The sequence below is a fragment of the Mercenaria mercenaria genome, chromosome 18, assembly GCF_021730395.1.
Source record: "Mercenaria mercenaria strain notata chromosome 18, MADL_Memer_1, whole genome shotgun sequence".
Lineage (NCBI taxonomy): Eukaryota > Metazoa > Mollusca > Bivalvia > Venerida > Veneridae > Mercenaria > Mercenaria mercenaria.
In genome coordinates this window covers 26,598,372-26,613,391 of record NC_069378.1, presented here as the reverse complement: position 1 = coordinate 26,613,391, position 15,020 = coordinate 26,598,372, and the positions used below count along the sequence as shown (strand labels likewise).

General features: G+C 33.6%; 2 protein-coding genes across 2 annotated transcripts in view; one reads left to right on the top strand and one right to left on the bottom strand.

Moving 5' to 3' along the window:
- Nucleotides 1-1,533, bottom strand: part of LOC123538803 (tudor and KH domain-containing protein-like) — a 38,628-nt gene extending 37,095 nt beyond the window's left edge. The window contains exon 1 of the mRNA XM_045323190.2: nucleotides 1,454-1,533. The gene's annotated coding sequence lies outside the window, so the exon portion shown is untranslated. The remainder of the gene's footprint in view (nucleotides 1-1,453) is intronic.
- Nucleotides 1,534-6,037: 4,504 nt separating this feature from the next.
- LOC123538382 (uncharacterized) lies at nucleotides 6,038-15,017 on the top strand. Its single transcript, XM_045322437.2, has 4 exons — nucleotides 6,038-6,194; nucleotides 11,014-11,133; nucleotides 11,643-11,821; nucleotides 13,196-15,017. The coding sequence occupies exons 1-4, from the start codon at nucleotides 6,146-6,148 to the stop codon at nucleotides 13,277-13,279; spliced, it is 432 nt and encodes a 143-aa protein (XP_045178372.1). The 5' UTR covers nucleotides 6,038-6,145; the 3' UTR covers nucleotides 13,280-15,017.
- Nucleotides 15,018-15,020: the final 3 nt, after the last annotated feature.

Below are 15,020 nucleotides of genomic sequence, written 5' to 3'. Positions count from 1 at the left end.
GCCCTAATATATTTTTCTACTAAATATATGTGATGATATTTAATGAACAAGTTATATAACTTTGTTGGTTAATTGTACTGTTTTTTTCTGTTTGTTACAAGTCAAAAAGCAGTTGATATGTTCAATATATAAAAATTATAAAATCATTAGTTTTATCATGTTTTTAATTATTTCACCCAGAACATTTACTACATGAAATTATGTTATGAATTGAGCGGCTCGTGGATAACACCGCTGGACTGTCACAAATGACAGTTAAAAATTACTTTGAGATGACCCCCAGATAACACAAATATCTATAAGTAGATACAAGATTGGAACTGATTGACAGGTAACGGAACTAGTTGATCTGGATGTGCTGTTTACATACGGAGTTAGCATACTTTTGAATGCTCAATTTTGTTCAAGTTGGGCTTAAATTGTAGCTGAAATAATCGTCTTTCATCCCATTTAAGAAAAAGAAGTGTTTCCGTAGCAGGTGTAGAATTTGAAGCAAAAATGCATAACGTGTGTCGGAACTGATTGATTGACTGTATGCCTGTTTCTCGTCAGTTCGAGCTTTCTCATCGATTCGAGCCCTTGTGTTTTAGTAAAATTCATGCTCATGTAGCATGTTCTTCCATCAGAAACGTGTGTCATTTACATTTTAAAATTCCTTGGAAAATATTAGTCATAAAACCACTGAAAAATTGATGAAATACCTATTTTAAATTTTTGCATCTAAAATTACTTATTTCAAAAGGAAATTACATAGTGGGTAATATTGTGAGCCCAAATTTCAAATTAAAAGCACCCCGAGCATATTTCGACTGTTGTAACGAGTGAACAAGAAGTCAAACTTGATAGAAATTTGCTTTATGGAAATAGAATATGCAAACATAAACATTTAATGACCTTCCAAACAGAGGGCTCGAATCGATGAGAAAGTTTTAAAATGATGTGGAGTTTCACCTCCTTCAGTCTCATGCAAAAAAGTACATATAAAAGATGATAACATTGTAATTCTTATTGCCCATTGTAAAATGCAAATATTTTTGTAACAAAAAACAAAAATTATTTAATTGAACAGGTTTACAAAAATTTGCACACCTCTAAAAGATTTAAGAGGCTCGAATCAAGGAGAAAGCAGCATACTTATCAAAAGAAACAAAGTGGATTTTGGCAGTATTATGCATAGAAATAAAATTCCGGTTCCCCAGCCTATGCACGGTATTTTGCTTAGAGAACCAGTTCTGGACGAATAAGTTCGCAGTCCAGAGAACCGATTCCGGTTCTCTAGCCACTGCCAAAACTAAAAGGAGTTACGGAACCTGCACCCTTCAAGTCAGTTCATCAAGAGAACAATTGTGTTAAAACTTTCTATTCATTCTCGACAGAGATACCAGTTGACATAAATTGTATTTCCTTGCAATAGAGATTTGATAAGAAATTAAATAACTAGGTCTCGATTTACATTTAATATTGTTCGAGCAACTTTCCCGTTGTTTCAACGTTTAAGAGTAGCCTCCCTTCAAAGATTGGTACTAAAATCTGTACAGTACCGTAACGATACTGAACACAATATCTATCTATTTATACTGCAGCACTCCTCTCTGCGAGTATTATGTGCAGCTTATATATATATCTGCCAGTTATGTAAGACTCTCACATGTAGCCTAACCGCCATACCTTCATAGTAAAACATCGGTCCAAGAAAATATGAGCCAATTTTCCCAAATATTTGACCCGGTGGCAAAATTTTGGTTAAAGCAGCTAGGAGTCCAATAATGCTTTGCAAATAAAACTTTCCTCTTCATATTTCATGAAAATTATTTTGAAGGAAAACAAGGTTTTCAGTTTATATACCTTAAATTTATTTTAACCCCTTGCTAAATCGCATTTACGACTGGAAACTACCATCTGCTATAGTTACTTCAGGGTGGGGGGAGGAAAAGTGAAATGCGAGAAAACTAACAAAGCTTTTGTGGTAAATGTAGAGACAATGTCTTACACATGCTTAGCTAGCATTTAATCCATGTCATTTTCACTCTGCTTCTTCTGTCAGCAAGTTTTGGGATTTTCCAAAGTTCTGGAGTATATTTTGCGATTGTACTATCCTTTGGCTTTGCAGAAATTAAAACACTTCTATGGCGATCTTCAGGACGATTCTTCGTAGAAACTATATCATAACCTGGTAGTAAAACTTTCGTAGACTTAATGATAAGTCATATTTCTCTACCTATGATAATGCGAGTTGAAATTTCTTTTAATGAGAAGCAAGAAAAGATTCGTTGGCACACATACTGTGAAAATTGATAGTCGTGATACGAAAGGTAGTATTGTATTGATTTGTACCCGGCTTCTTAGGGTATGCGATAGAATATGGCGAGTCTTTGATGTGTACATGGGGCCTGACACTGTGTGTAATGGTTGCTTGACAACAATGTGGATTTGAGAAACTGTGTCCTTTCTCGAGTCTTATCGATTTGGAATCAGCAAGATATATTCCAAATAACTTCGTTGAAACGTTAGGGACGACGCATAAGAAGTTAGTCAATGAGTGGTACATACGGCCTTTGAACAAACACTGAAATGGGCATATTTATGCATTTGATACTGTATCATATGCTTTGCTGTGTTTATCTGAACGACAGAGATTTTTCTCAAACTCCACAAGGATATACGGGCCACCAGCTAACAGAAGGGGCCTTGTGACATCAGCAATGATACATGTAGGCCTACTTTAAAATGTCAAACGAATGAAGAAATATTGCACGTATTGATACTGACAATACAACTATGTATTCATTGCATTGTCAGGCTTATATTGTCTTTTAATGTCTTGTAAAAATTTTATCATATGAACTGCGTTGCCATGGCAACATCAATTATCTAATAACCTTATGTTTAATTAACTTATATTTTGCAATGATCAATGCTTCTAAGAATACATTTAAAGACTACTGTCTACATGAAGTATTAGGTCTAGCTTTCCTTGAAGCCTTCGAAAGAGTATGAAAATTTATTGTTTGAAAATATCTTTGATTATGCCACAAGCGTTCAGCTGAATGGGGATGAAAGTGTACCGATAAGGAAATATATTTCTCACTTATCGGACAGAAAAATCTCTATTTTTAGAAATGCTGGAAAATCTTATCTCACATGGGTTATCCCACACCCCTGTGACGGACTTCTTCATGCACTGAATATACATATTATTTATGTAAAATAATTAAAAATCAGGTACCTTTATCTTTTCTCTCCGTTCCTTAAAGTGTATTTCTCGATTCAAAATTCATTACTTTATGATAAGAACGTACCGTTACGCTACAAACGATAAAACTAAAGCGGAACTTTGTTATTGTGCGTCACTGAAATGTCACGACGTCACTTCTGCTTACGGACGTCCATTTCCCGCGTTTTAAATAGTTTCATTTTTTTCATGCTTGTTTTTGTTGTTTCTATTGTGGTAAGTGAGAAATAGAATCCATCATTGGTGTTCGGTGAAGATCGGAAATCCCAACCCTCGGGCGCACGTACTGCTCAAGTCTTAAACTCGACACAGCCTCGTTTAAGACTTGAGCGGTGCGCCCTCGGGTTGGGATTTTCTGATCTTAACCGAAGACCAATGACAGATTCTCTATATCTTTGTAGATACTAAATATTCTTACTTGAAATTTCAAGGAAATATTCCCGAATCTTCATATTGAGAAAAGTGCATCTGAAACTGTTTTTGAAAGTTTTGCCGTCCACATTCTAGACATATTGTAATTCATATTGACAACGAACCAAGTAACGTCAGTAAAGTTATCAGTGTAACAACTAGCTAACTGTCTTCCCATTGCCTAATGGCTAGGTGATGTACTTTACTGTAGACCTATGTTCTAAAACTTGAGGAGAAAAAATAAACAATATTTGTCTATACATAGAGCGTGACGTCACTACTTTCCATCTAGACTGTAGTGTACACAATGGCAGTAGCCATTGAAAAGTGAAAAATGAATTAAACGCATTTGTAGTCGCCTAGCCTCATATTCACTCCAAACCTCATTCTGTTCAGTTGGCCGAGAAGTGTAAATAAATGAATTATCTGCAGAGTTGAGCTCTTGACAGAAGTATAAATTTATGACCGAACACCAAATTTTACATTTATAGAAACTTTTAACGACTCCTTGATACTTTTGGCAATGTTCAGTAAATTTATGAAATGTCCTATCCCATAAAAATAGTATTAAATCACATGTTTAATCTTCAACAAAATCGAATAATCTGTGATATTGTTTAACGACTTCTATACATTTTAAACAGACTAGCTGGACTCGGATTTTGGCTAAACGCGATCTTTCTTTAAAATTGAAATTTGGTCATATTATGAAGATTAGACGGAATTTGAATCCGTGTTTCCTTGGCAGTGAAAACTTTCCCACCGTCTTGACCAATAGACCAAGGAGGAACTCATATCTAACAACCGTTAATACAAACTTTCATAAATCGTGATAAACGCTTTTCAATTTTAAGTGTAAAAATTAGTAGAAACAACAAATTCTTATGTGTTCTTCACAGCATATCATGTGTCAGTAGCTAAGTTCCAAAGCCTTCTTCAGAAGTGTTGAAATAATTTCCTGGATATCTTATGTTGGCATAAAACTGCCACCACTTAATTATCAGGTTTCATGAAAACTTTCACGAAAATAATTTAGGTTTTTACGAAAAGTAAAAAAATCACGAAAACAGATAACCATTTCATGAATGCAAGATAAATATCTTAACATGAAAATTTGCTCGTTACTGCTTCAAACTGCCACAGCATAACAGTTAAAGTTTTAATGATATCAATTAACCTTTCATGAAAGAAACGGAACATATTCCGAACGATTCTTCTGTGTTGGGGTAACGTGATTTAGGAACTCCTCCCAGTTGTGTCCCAAACGATAAACAGTAATGCTCGCCAAATTAGAGATTATCGATTTTTAGATATCTGGTTTCGTGAAAATGATCTACTACTGAAGATTTGACAAGTTTTGTCTGACTATGAAATGTACAGTTTTAATCTTAATTATCCGAAAGAAATACCAAAAGAGAAAATTATAAACCTAGGCATTACATTTCAAATTATCGAACCCCGGACCTCTGTACTGGAAAGCTAGCGTGCAAACCATTAAGCTAATCCATCCACCTACCAAAAAATGTGACTAATGAACTTTTAGTCTCGGAAGAGACATTTGAAAGACTCAAAAAGAGACATTGACAGAAACGAAAGGGGTAAAATTGTGTTGTTGTATTTAATGAAATGTAGCTTTCTTATTTACCAGTTAACACGCCTTTTTTGTTTACAGCTTTTGCGTTTTCTTTTTCTATAATCGCGATATACAGGAATATAAGTCTCTGAAAATACAGTATGGTAGATATGGTGGCATATATCTGTCACGAGATAGCTAGGTAGCTATCGCAAATACTTAAAAAAATATCTTGATAAAGCGAAGTTTTCTGAAAAGATTATCTCCAACAAAGAGCTAAAAATACTTATTTATCTCAATAGTGGTAGGTTTCCTTGAACTATTATTGCGATAATTTACATTATTTTCTCGATACTTTTCGTGTAAGTGCCCATAACTGCCATTTATTAGCTAGATTACCTTTCTCGGAACTTTCAGAAAGTGTCTCGATATTTCGAAATTTTCTGAAAAGTTTATAAATAGCAATAGCCTAAAAGTTCCTGTAAATAAAAGGCATATCGAGAAAAATAATTTATTGCAATAATGTGTTTAGAAAAAAAAGCACAACTTTGCTGGAAAGTTAAAAATATTATCGAAATAGTTACCGAGCATCTCGTGGCAATTCCAAGCGAAATTTTGCGCTAAAACATTTTCAGGAAATGAATACAAATATCTAGAAAATATTGTTTATTGCTGAAATGTTTTCAGAAAAAAAATGCACACATTTCCTGGAAAGTTTCCAAATTATCGTGATAGCTATCTAGCTATCTCTTGGCAGTAATATGCCACCATAGCTCTAGAAAATGTTAAAATATCACTCTACCGAGTAAGCGAATTAGTGGTTGACCGGCTGATACGTACGGCTTTGTACGGGTTTTAATCCGACTACCAATTTCCTGTTTACTCACCTGCGGAAGCAATATTTTTTTTATCAAATGACAACAAAATAAATGAATTATTTCCAGATTTTAGTTTATTTTCTAGGGCTGATTGCATTTGGTAAGTTGTTTAGAACAATTTTCAAATGAAGCACGACCCTGTTGTGTTTTAAATTATCCTCGAAATGTCTCAGGTGTATTTTTTTACAGGTAAACTTTTAAAATGGCGGAAATTTTTCTCTAAATATAAACAAATACTAATTTTGCTTTTCTATCAGATATCCATCTCTTCTTGTAAAATAGGAAAGTAGTCATTACCTTGCAATATCACTTGGAGACATTTTAATCGGGAAAAGGATGCCCAGACAATTAGTTTAGCATCAGACTCAGTCATGTTTATTACAAATGTAACACAAATGGAATAGTTGACATTACTATATGGATTTTAATATAAGTTTCAAAATCATTGAAAATATTGACGACATACACAGTATGGTTGAATTTACTGGTAGTCAGACCAGAGGCCATATGCAGTAAAAAGTTTATTAAACCCATGTGTCTGAAAATGCCAAGGTTGTTTAAGATCATTCTGTGGGACAGTCTGCCAGACAATATCATAAATGCTACAAATGCATAACAGTTCAAATTTTGGCTGGATAGGTATCATGTTGTTTATATTAATTCTAGATTTGATACCACTAACATTAGCATGATTAGTCAAAATAATTCAACATTCAGATTATTTTATATTTGTGACTGGCAATCTAAATGTCAAAACTTTGAAGAACCAAAATAATTGAGGATGATTCACAGTACACTGTCATGTAAAGTTATTGGTTTTAACGCTTGAGCATATTGGCGTGTACACGGTAAACGTTAATCGTATACAGTACATTCATATAAAATCTAAGGTTTAAATCTTAATCACCAGAAAATTTGTAATTTCAGATTATTATTTGATAATTTTTGGCAGTGGCTAGAGAACCGGAATCGGTTCCCTAGACAGCGAACTTATTCGTACGGAACCGGTTCTCTAGCCAAAGTACCGTGCATAGGCTAGGGAACCGGAATTTTATTTCTATGCATAAAACTGTCGAAATTCACTTTGTTTCTTTTGGTAAGTATCATGTGCATATTCTTATCTTAATAAGCTAATTATTTTTACCATTTCGGCAAGCTGTGCCCTTTTATTTATTTGTGTTTACTGTGTCTCCAGAAGTGTACGAGTTGGCCGCATACTGTCCGCCATATTGGAATGATAAAATAAACTAGTACGAATGAATGCAAAATTGTCGACACTGGAGTTGAAATAAACTTGAAATTTAAACTTAAAAGGTATAAGACAATAAAAGAAACAGTTAAAACAAATTAAGTAATTTCTGTTAATTAGTATTGATTACATATCTTTGAACGTGAAATGCCGAGGTGTTACAAACAAGTATTTAAAGTGATCAAAGAATCTGTATGTATAGGTTATAGATCATTTATTGAACTTCTAATGCAATTAAGTTTGCCGAAACGGAGCATAGCGTAGTGAAGGCAAAACTTAATGCGTTAGAAGTTTAATAAGTGTATCTATAACCTATTTATAGTTTAAACGTCCCATTTCATTTAACTGACAGGTCAAAGAAACAAAAAGCTCTCTCTGAAGTAAACTTAACCACACCTCCTCAGTCTCTTGGAATTCATTGGCTAGTCTTATCGTCACTCATGATGGAGAAGTACATGTTTACTACAACTTTATACAAGGTCATTTTAGTGCCACTTTAGCAAAACAGCTGGAAGATTTTAATTTAGTTTATATGGTAAATACATAGTAGACGACTAAGTCTTATCAAGTAGTTTGTGGAACACAATTTTATATTCTTATTCAATGGAAATATAATATGCAGGTTTAACTCTAAATGATCTAACAGTACAATTAAAGCAACTACATGTATAAATAAAACAAGACAAAGTAGAATCTAAGTGCACCCTGGTTTTTTTTTAGACCAGTAGAGGAAGTGAAAGGTGCAGAAAGGTCAAATTTGACCTATGAAAGTACAGTTTGCATTAAAATGAAACTAAACACATAATTTGATATTTGAGCCGCGCCATGAGAAAACCAACATAGTGGGTTTGCGACCAGCATGGATCCTGACCAGACTGGATCCATGCTGTTCGCTTTCAAAGCCTATTGGAATTAGAGAAACTGTTAGCGAACAGCATGGATCCTGACCAGACTGTGCGGATGAGCAGTCTGGTCCGGATCCATGCTGGTCACAAACCCACTATGTTGGTTTTCACATGGCACGGCTCATTTATCTATTTGGGTCAGTTTATTACATAGACACATTATTTCTTGTATGCAGTCCCTGCTTTGGTAATTGCTCCGCCTCCTAGAATGTGGAAAATCCATAGTAGGCGGAACAATGAATACTCATTAATTTTGAACTACTTCATGATTAAGTGGATCAGATTCTTCAGTTATGAAACAATATGAAAATAAGTTGGTTACTTTTTTGAAAATCCCTCGCTTGTCATTGGATAAAAACGATGTTTGAACTATAAGAAGTTTTAAGGGCAATTAAATTAATTTGTTCATCTATAAACATGTAATGACAAACCAATATTATTTTATATTTAAATAATTTAAACATAGTACAAGTTTAAAGCAAAATTTAATAAAATTTAAAAACTGCAAAGTAGTTTTCACGCATTCATTCGTACTAGTTTATATCATTCCAATACGGCAGACACGGTATATATGCGGCGAGTACACTTTTGGAGACAGTAAACGCAGATAAATGCAAGGGCATGATAAAATTAATTAAGATAATAATATGCATGACACTTACCAAGTAACAAAGTGGATTTTGGCAGCATTATGCATAGAAATAAAATTCCGGTTCCCTAGCCTATGCACGGTATTTTGCTTAGAGAACCGGTTCCGGACGAATAATTTCGCAGTCTAGGGAACCGATTCCGGTTCCAGTTCCGGTTCTCTAGCCACTGCCATAATTTTTACATAAATCAATGAGGAATTGAATACCCTTTTTGATACAATTGCAAGTCTTATTTGAATTTATGGCCAATTCGTGAAATAATCGGCATTTAAACCTATAGCATGTAAAGCGTCAACAGCGATGAAAATTGCTTCAACTATTTTGGTCTTTCGAGTGTTCGACGCGGGTGGGAATATTGCCTATATATAAAAAATAATCTTAATATTTCCTACTTGTCCTAGGATCACGTCAGATTAGTTGGACTACCACTAATATTTATTCTAATATGACTAACAATGCTTTAATCATCACAACAATATTATGTTGACGTCACATCAATGTGATATTAAGCACCATGTATGCATCAAGAAACGCGCTTTCAAATTTCATGAAATATTTTACCTAATAACATAACATGTTTTAACCGAAATGTCACATTGCACAAATGTGTTGATTAATTTACACACATACTGAGTTAGTTAATCACTTTGCTAAATAATTCGCAATAATTTTTGCATGATCTGAACTCTGCCGCAAGACATATTACCATTTCCGGCCCTGGCGTGTATAAACAAAGATCTACTTTTGGCGCCATGCTTGGGCGAAGAAACAGTTAAATCATATTTGTTATAAATTTTACAATATGAGAACATATTGGAATCGAAATAATTTATAGCAAAACAGTGCTTTATCACTATTTATACATGATGGGCGGTTTTATGTTGTCCGAAATAATTTCACGAGGGCACAGGAAATTATTACTCCCGACGTATAACCGCCCATTATGCATAAATAGTGACAAAGCACTGTTTTGCTATAACTTATTTCTTAATTAATCAACCATCATTAATGACTAATTTGTTTAAACTCATTTAACACTGAAATTTTAACATTAAATGTGTAAAATACATACATTAATTGATGTAGAAAACAAGTACCAGAATTCAAGAAGATTCTACAAGAACAGTACAAATTCCAACACACCTATAATTATACTGTCAGGTCGGGGATCATCACAAATCAGTGTTTTCAACAAATCTGTAGTTAACACATAACACATCAGTCAATAATACCAGTAACAACTGGTCTATAGGCAAATGCATAAATTTTCATAAATTCAAAGACGTTTCAAATTTTGTTAATTATATGAAAATCCATGAGTTGAAAAATTGAGAAACGCCAGCAATAAATTGTATCAGCTTGCGCTATCAGAGCAAAGTCATATAACAATTGCAAGGAATTAGTTTTCTTTCATAAAAAAAGCATTGACAGAGTACTTTGGTAAAAGTAGGGAAAATGCTATAACAACTGATGTCAAAAAGTCTTTTTCAAATTGCCATAATAAATTCTTAGGAAATGGATAGGGTCAGATCACATGTTTAACTGGAACCACTTAAAAACTGGAATACACTGGAATGTACAATTTCCATATCTGGAATACACCTCTAATTTCTGTAATTAATGGTATTTTTTAATGGTTTATGACAGAATTTAATCATGTATAGCAAAAATAATTACATTGCGAAAGCACATGAAAAATGTTTTTATACGTGGTTGAACATTAGACTCTGTCATAAAGTTTAAACCCTACAAAAATACCTCTTATAAAAGAAATACGGGTGTATATTAACTAAATTAGAGAAGTTTTTAACTGTTTAGGTCATGGAAATTCATTCAAGAATGCGCAAATTTCCTGTGTGCTTGGCAAGTTTCAATCGCTTATAAAATGACATGCGCTAAAGTATTTTAATTTCTTTTTGTAAACCCTACAAAAATACCATTTATCAAAGAAATAGGGGTGTATTTGAGAAAATATTTCAACTATTTCCCTTTTTCTTTTGGGGAATTTTTTATTTTAGGGAAATTGGTGGGAAATTGGGAAAAGGTTCTTTTAGTTTTACTTGTACTTTATAAAGAAGGAAAAAAATTCCTTAAGTTTATATTGCATGATTACAGGATCAGCCCTGGAATGTTATGTGTGTAGAGAGCAACCAGACAACAGGGATAAATGTATAAAGACAACAATTCAGTGCCGCGAACATCAAGATACTTGCAGAAGTTTCATACACTGGAGACGTAAGATTTGTTTATAATTACTTGATTTTCAATTATTTTATAGCTTTACCCTTAGTCTACTTAATTTCTAAAATGCCGTAAATGGACTGGTCCATCATTCAATTTGGGCAGTACCATTCACTATTCGAAGAGGTGTCAGCTGAAAATTTACTGACAGAGTAGTGAACAGTGCAGACCATGATTTGTCTCTTAAATGACAGGGTTGCGTGCTGAAGACATGTCTTTTCAATGCCGAGGTAGTAATTAGTGGAGGTCATGTCTGTTCATTGGGAGTGATGGCACCCTCAAGCGGTGCTCTTATTAACTCTTTTTGCTGCGTGACATACGTATCTGACATTTTAATGTATAGGTCTTCCCACACGTCTCTTTGGTCTGCGACCAGTTTTATGTACCAATTTAGTAGTCACTTAGGTTTGAATGACACATGTGTCCAGTTTATTCTAAATGCATAAGGACAGGCATTGCTTGTTATAATAGGAAAATGAGGACATGTTTTATTCGTCTTTCAGAGCCGAAGTACTGGACGCCACGCAGTGAACGTATCTATTCTATAGATAAGTCCTGTGCTGTACGGGCAAGTTGTGAACAGGAACAGAAAACACTTGGTCTGGAATGTATGAGGAACTGGTATCGTGACTGGAAATGTACTGAATGTTGTCAAGGTGATAGGTGCAACTACTATGTTACGGTAAGTCCAGAGAGTGTTTAATAACTATGTTACAGTAAGTCAAAGTAGCAACATTGGATAAAAGATAAATATTGCCTTGGAATATAAAGGGTACATGTATTGATAAAATTTGATTTATTTTCTGTGTATGCATTTACATGTAGCAGATTTGTAGATAATATTACAAGAGCAGTATTTTTTTAAGTCCCCGAAAGTTGGCATATTAAAATCGCACTGTCCATGCTTGTGTGCATCCGTGTGAATTCTTGTCCGGGCTGTTACTCTGCCATCCATAAAGGGATTTTGAAATAACTTTACATAAATGTTAACCACAATGAATGGACTTGTCATGCGCAAGATCCAGAACCCTAGCTTCAAAGTTAAGATCACATTTAGAGGTCAAATGTTAACAGGGTCTGTTTGGTGTCCAGTTAATAACTCTACCATCCGTGAAGAGATTTTGAAATAACATGGAATAAGTGTTAACCAAAATGAGACGATATACCGTGCGCAAAACCCAGACCCCTTGCTCTAAGGTCAAGGTCACACATTGTAGAGGTTAAAGATTAATATGGTCTGTTCCTTGTTCGGTCCATAACTCTGCCACCGATGAAGGGATTTTAGAATTACTTGGCTAAATGTTCCTTATATCATATAGTAAGATAACGTGTCATGCGCATGACACAGACCACTAGCTCTAAGGTCAAGGTCACACTTAGAAGTCAAATGTTAAGATGGTCTGTTTCTTGTCTGGTCCATATTTCTGCCATTTATCAGGGGATTTGAAAATAGTTTGACACGAATGCCAACCATATTGAGAAGGTATATTGTGCTTCTGACCTGAGTCTCTCAGGTCAAGGTCACAGAATGACTCATACCAAAACTATACTGGCATATTCTGTGCAAACAACTGTAGCATTCTTGGGCACCATTCGGGGCATTTGTCAAAAATACTTATAACAGTGACAGCTCTTGTTTCAAAGTGTAATTGTGAAATAATCTTTGATTTAACTGTTCCTTTCTGCTGTATTTTCTTTAAAAGAAGCTTATTGATATATCAGTGATTAGTTAATATTTGTTGTTTGATAAATTATATGAATACAAAATTTTGAAAACTTGACATCTCTGGTTGGTAGGCCAGAGGTCAAGGTTACAGTGACCTAGAGATGGAAGAAGGTTTTTTTATCAATAATGGAGAACACATAGGCCTATAGTTGTCATGATAGTCTGTAGTCAGTTGATAATCACTATCGTTTTGGGATCAAAAGTTCAAAGGTCAAGATAGCAGTGACATAAGACTGCAGTCACTTTCCTGATTACCATGGTCTACTTTGTTGAACAAAATGAATTGAGTTATAAATCACTGTTAATGAATGTGTATGTGTTGTTTTACAGTTAGGAGCATCTGGTGTAAAGTTCAGCCTGGGACTGCTGGTATCAGCCTTCACCTTACTTCAGATTATTCTGCGGCTCAGATAATCAACAGTGAGCTCTGGAAAAAGCAACGTCTCTTTAAAGCAAGAATACACAAGCTTGTAAGTGAAGTAAATAAAATGGAAACAAATCTCTGGATAGTTGTGATGATATTTCATATAGACAACCAGAACATTTTCTGCAGAGAAAAGGATTGATAATATTTAATATCTTGTAGAACATGAAATGATTGAATGACATATGGGAAAATCTTGAACTTTGTCATAATATATAAAAATATATACCACTACGAAGATGGAATTACTCAGCAGGAAGATCTGTATATTAATCAGAAACTGTATATTTATATATAATTGTTAACAGATTTACATATCAAAACTTCTTGGTTGTGATTAGATGGGAAAAGTGTAAATAGCAAGAAATTCAGTTTGAAAGAAAACATTGGTTCTTGAATTTTATTTTTTTTTCGATTTATTATAATTTTACCATTTTGTCGGGTTCTAAGTGGATGGCCTCATTATTCTTGTCAGATTGTTTTAAAGAACATTGAGGATACCAGGCCTTGTTTTAAGTTTTCTAAATAAATTACAGTGTACATTATGCATGAAACATGCAGACCAATCTTAATAAGTTTTATTATCTATTTATTGTATTTTTGCAAAAAATATTTATGAATAATTCACGATTAAGTAAGACTAAATTTTTGCAGTATTTTTTATAGAAAAAAAAAGACAAATAAGTGAAGACCACATTCTAAACATTCTGCACTTTTTCGGATGGTCTGCAGAATGAAAGCAAATTTCAGAACCTTTCAACGACATTATGTTTGATTCATATGTACATGTATATACTATTTTTTATACATTCCACTGTTTATATATAATATTAACATATCGCAATGTAAATACTGTAGTATTTTTATACATCAGTTTTATATACTAACATATCATGTATATTTTATCATTTGTAAATAGTGTCATTTTGAATAGTGTTTCAAACAAGGAGCATCTCTCACACATGTAGTTTTTGATTCTCTTTTTTTGGCGAGAATCTGCAAAAAAAGAAGTCACAGACTCCCAACACATTTACTTTTTGAATGATTTTAATTATAAACAACTTAATAATATGTACCAATGCCATCTCTACTTTAATCTGCGTTTAGCAGCCTTAATATTTAGTACTGGATACCATTGTTTCTGTATGAAATTAATATTATTATTATTTTTAAGCATTTTTAGATGGCAAATGTTATATCAGGTTAACATCATTCTTGTTTAAAAATCAAAATCGAAGAAGCAATAAGCTTGATAAGTCATTTGTATACTGCTCATTTTAAATTTATATTGTTGTTGTGGCAAATAAACTAGATGCTCAGTGAAACCCGTTTAGTATTTAGGAAAAAATAAAAACAGGTTACTGGTTAACAGATATTTTCCAGCATGTCTGACAAGAGTTTACAGTAAATTGTATTTTCACTGATGTTTGATAACAGTGGATGAAGGATAATTTGCATACAATAACTGACGTCACCAGAAACTACATTTATGAATTGACTTGTAAGTTCTTACACTACCTTATAAAAATAGTGTTTTAAAAATCTTCAATTTGTTTAAAAAAAGATATGCAAGATAAGAATCTGTTACAGGTTGTGTGAAGAAAAATAATTACACAACCTCTGTATTTAGTTGCTATGATTCTTTTTTTTTTTTGCCTTTTGCACAGTATAATTATCATTGTCTCCATCACTGTGCAGACCATATCAATAAAGACATTTTTATATCGATGT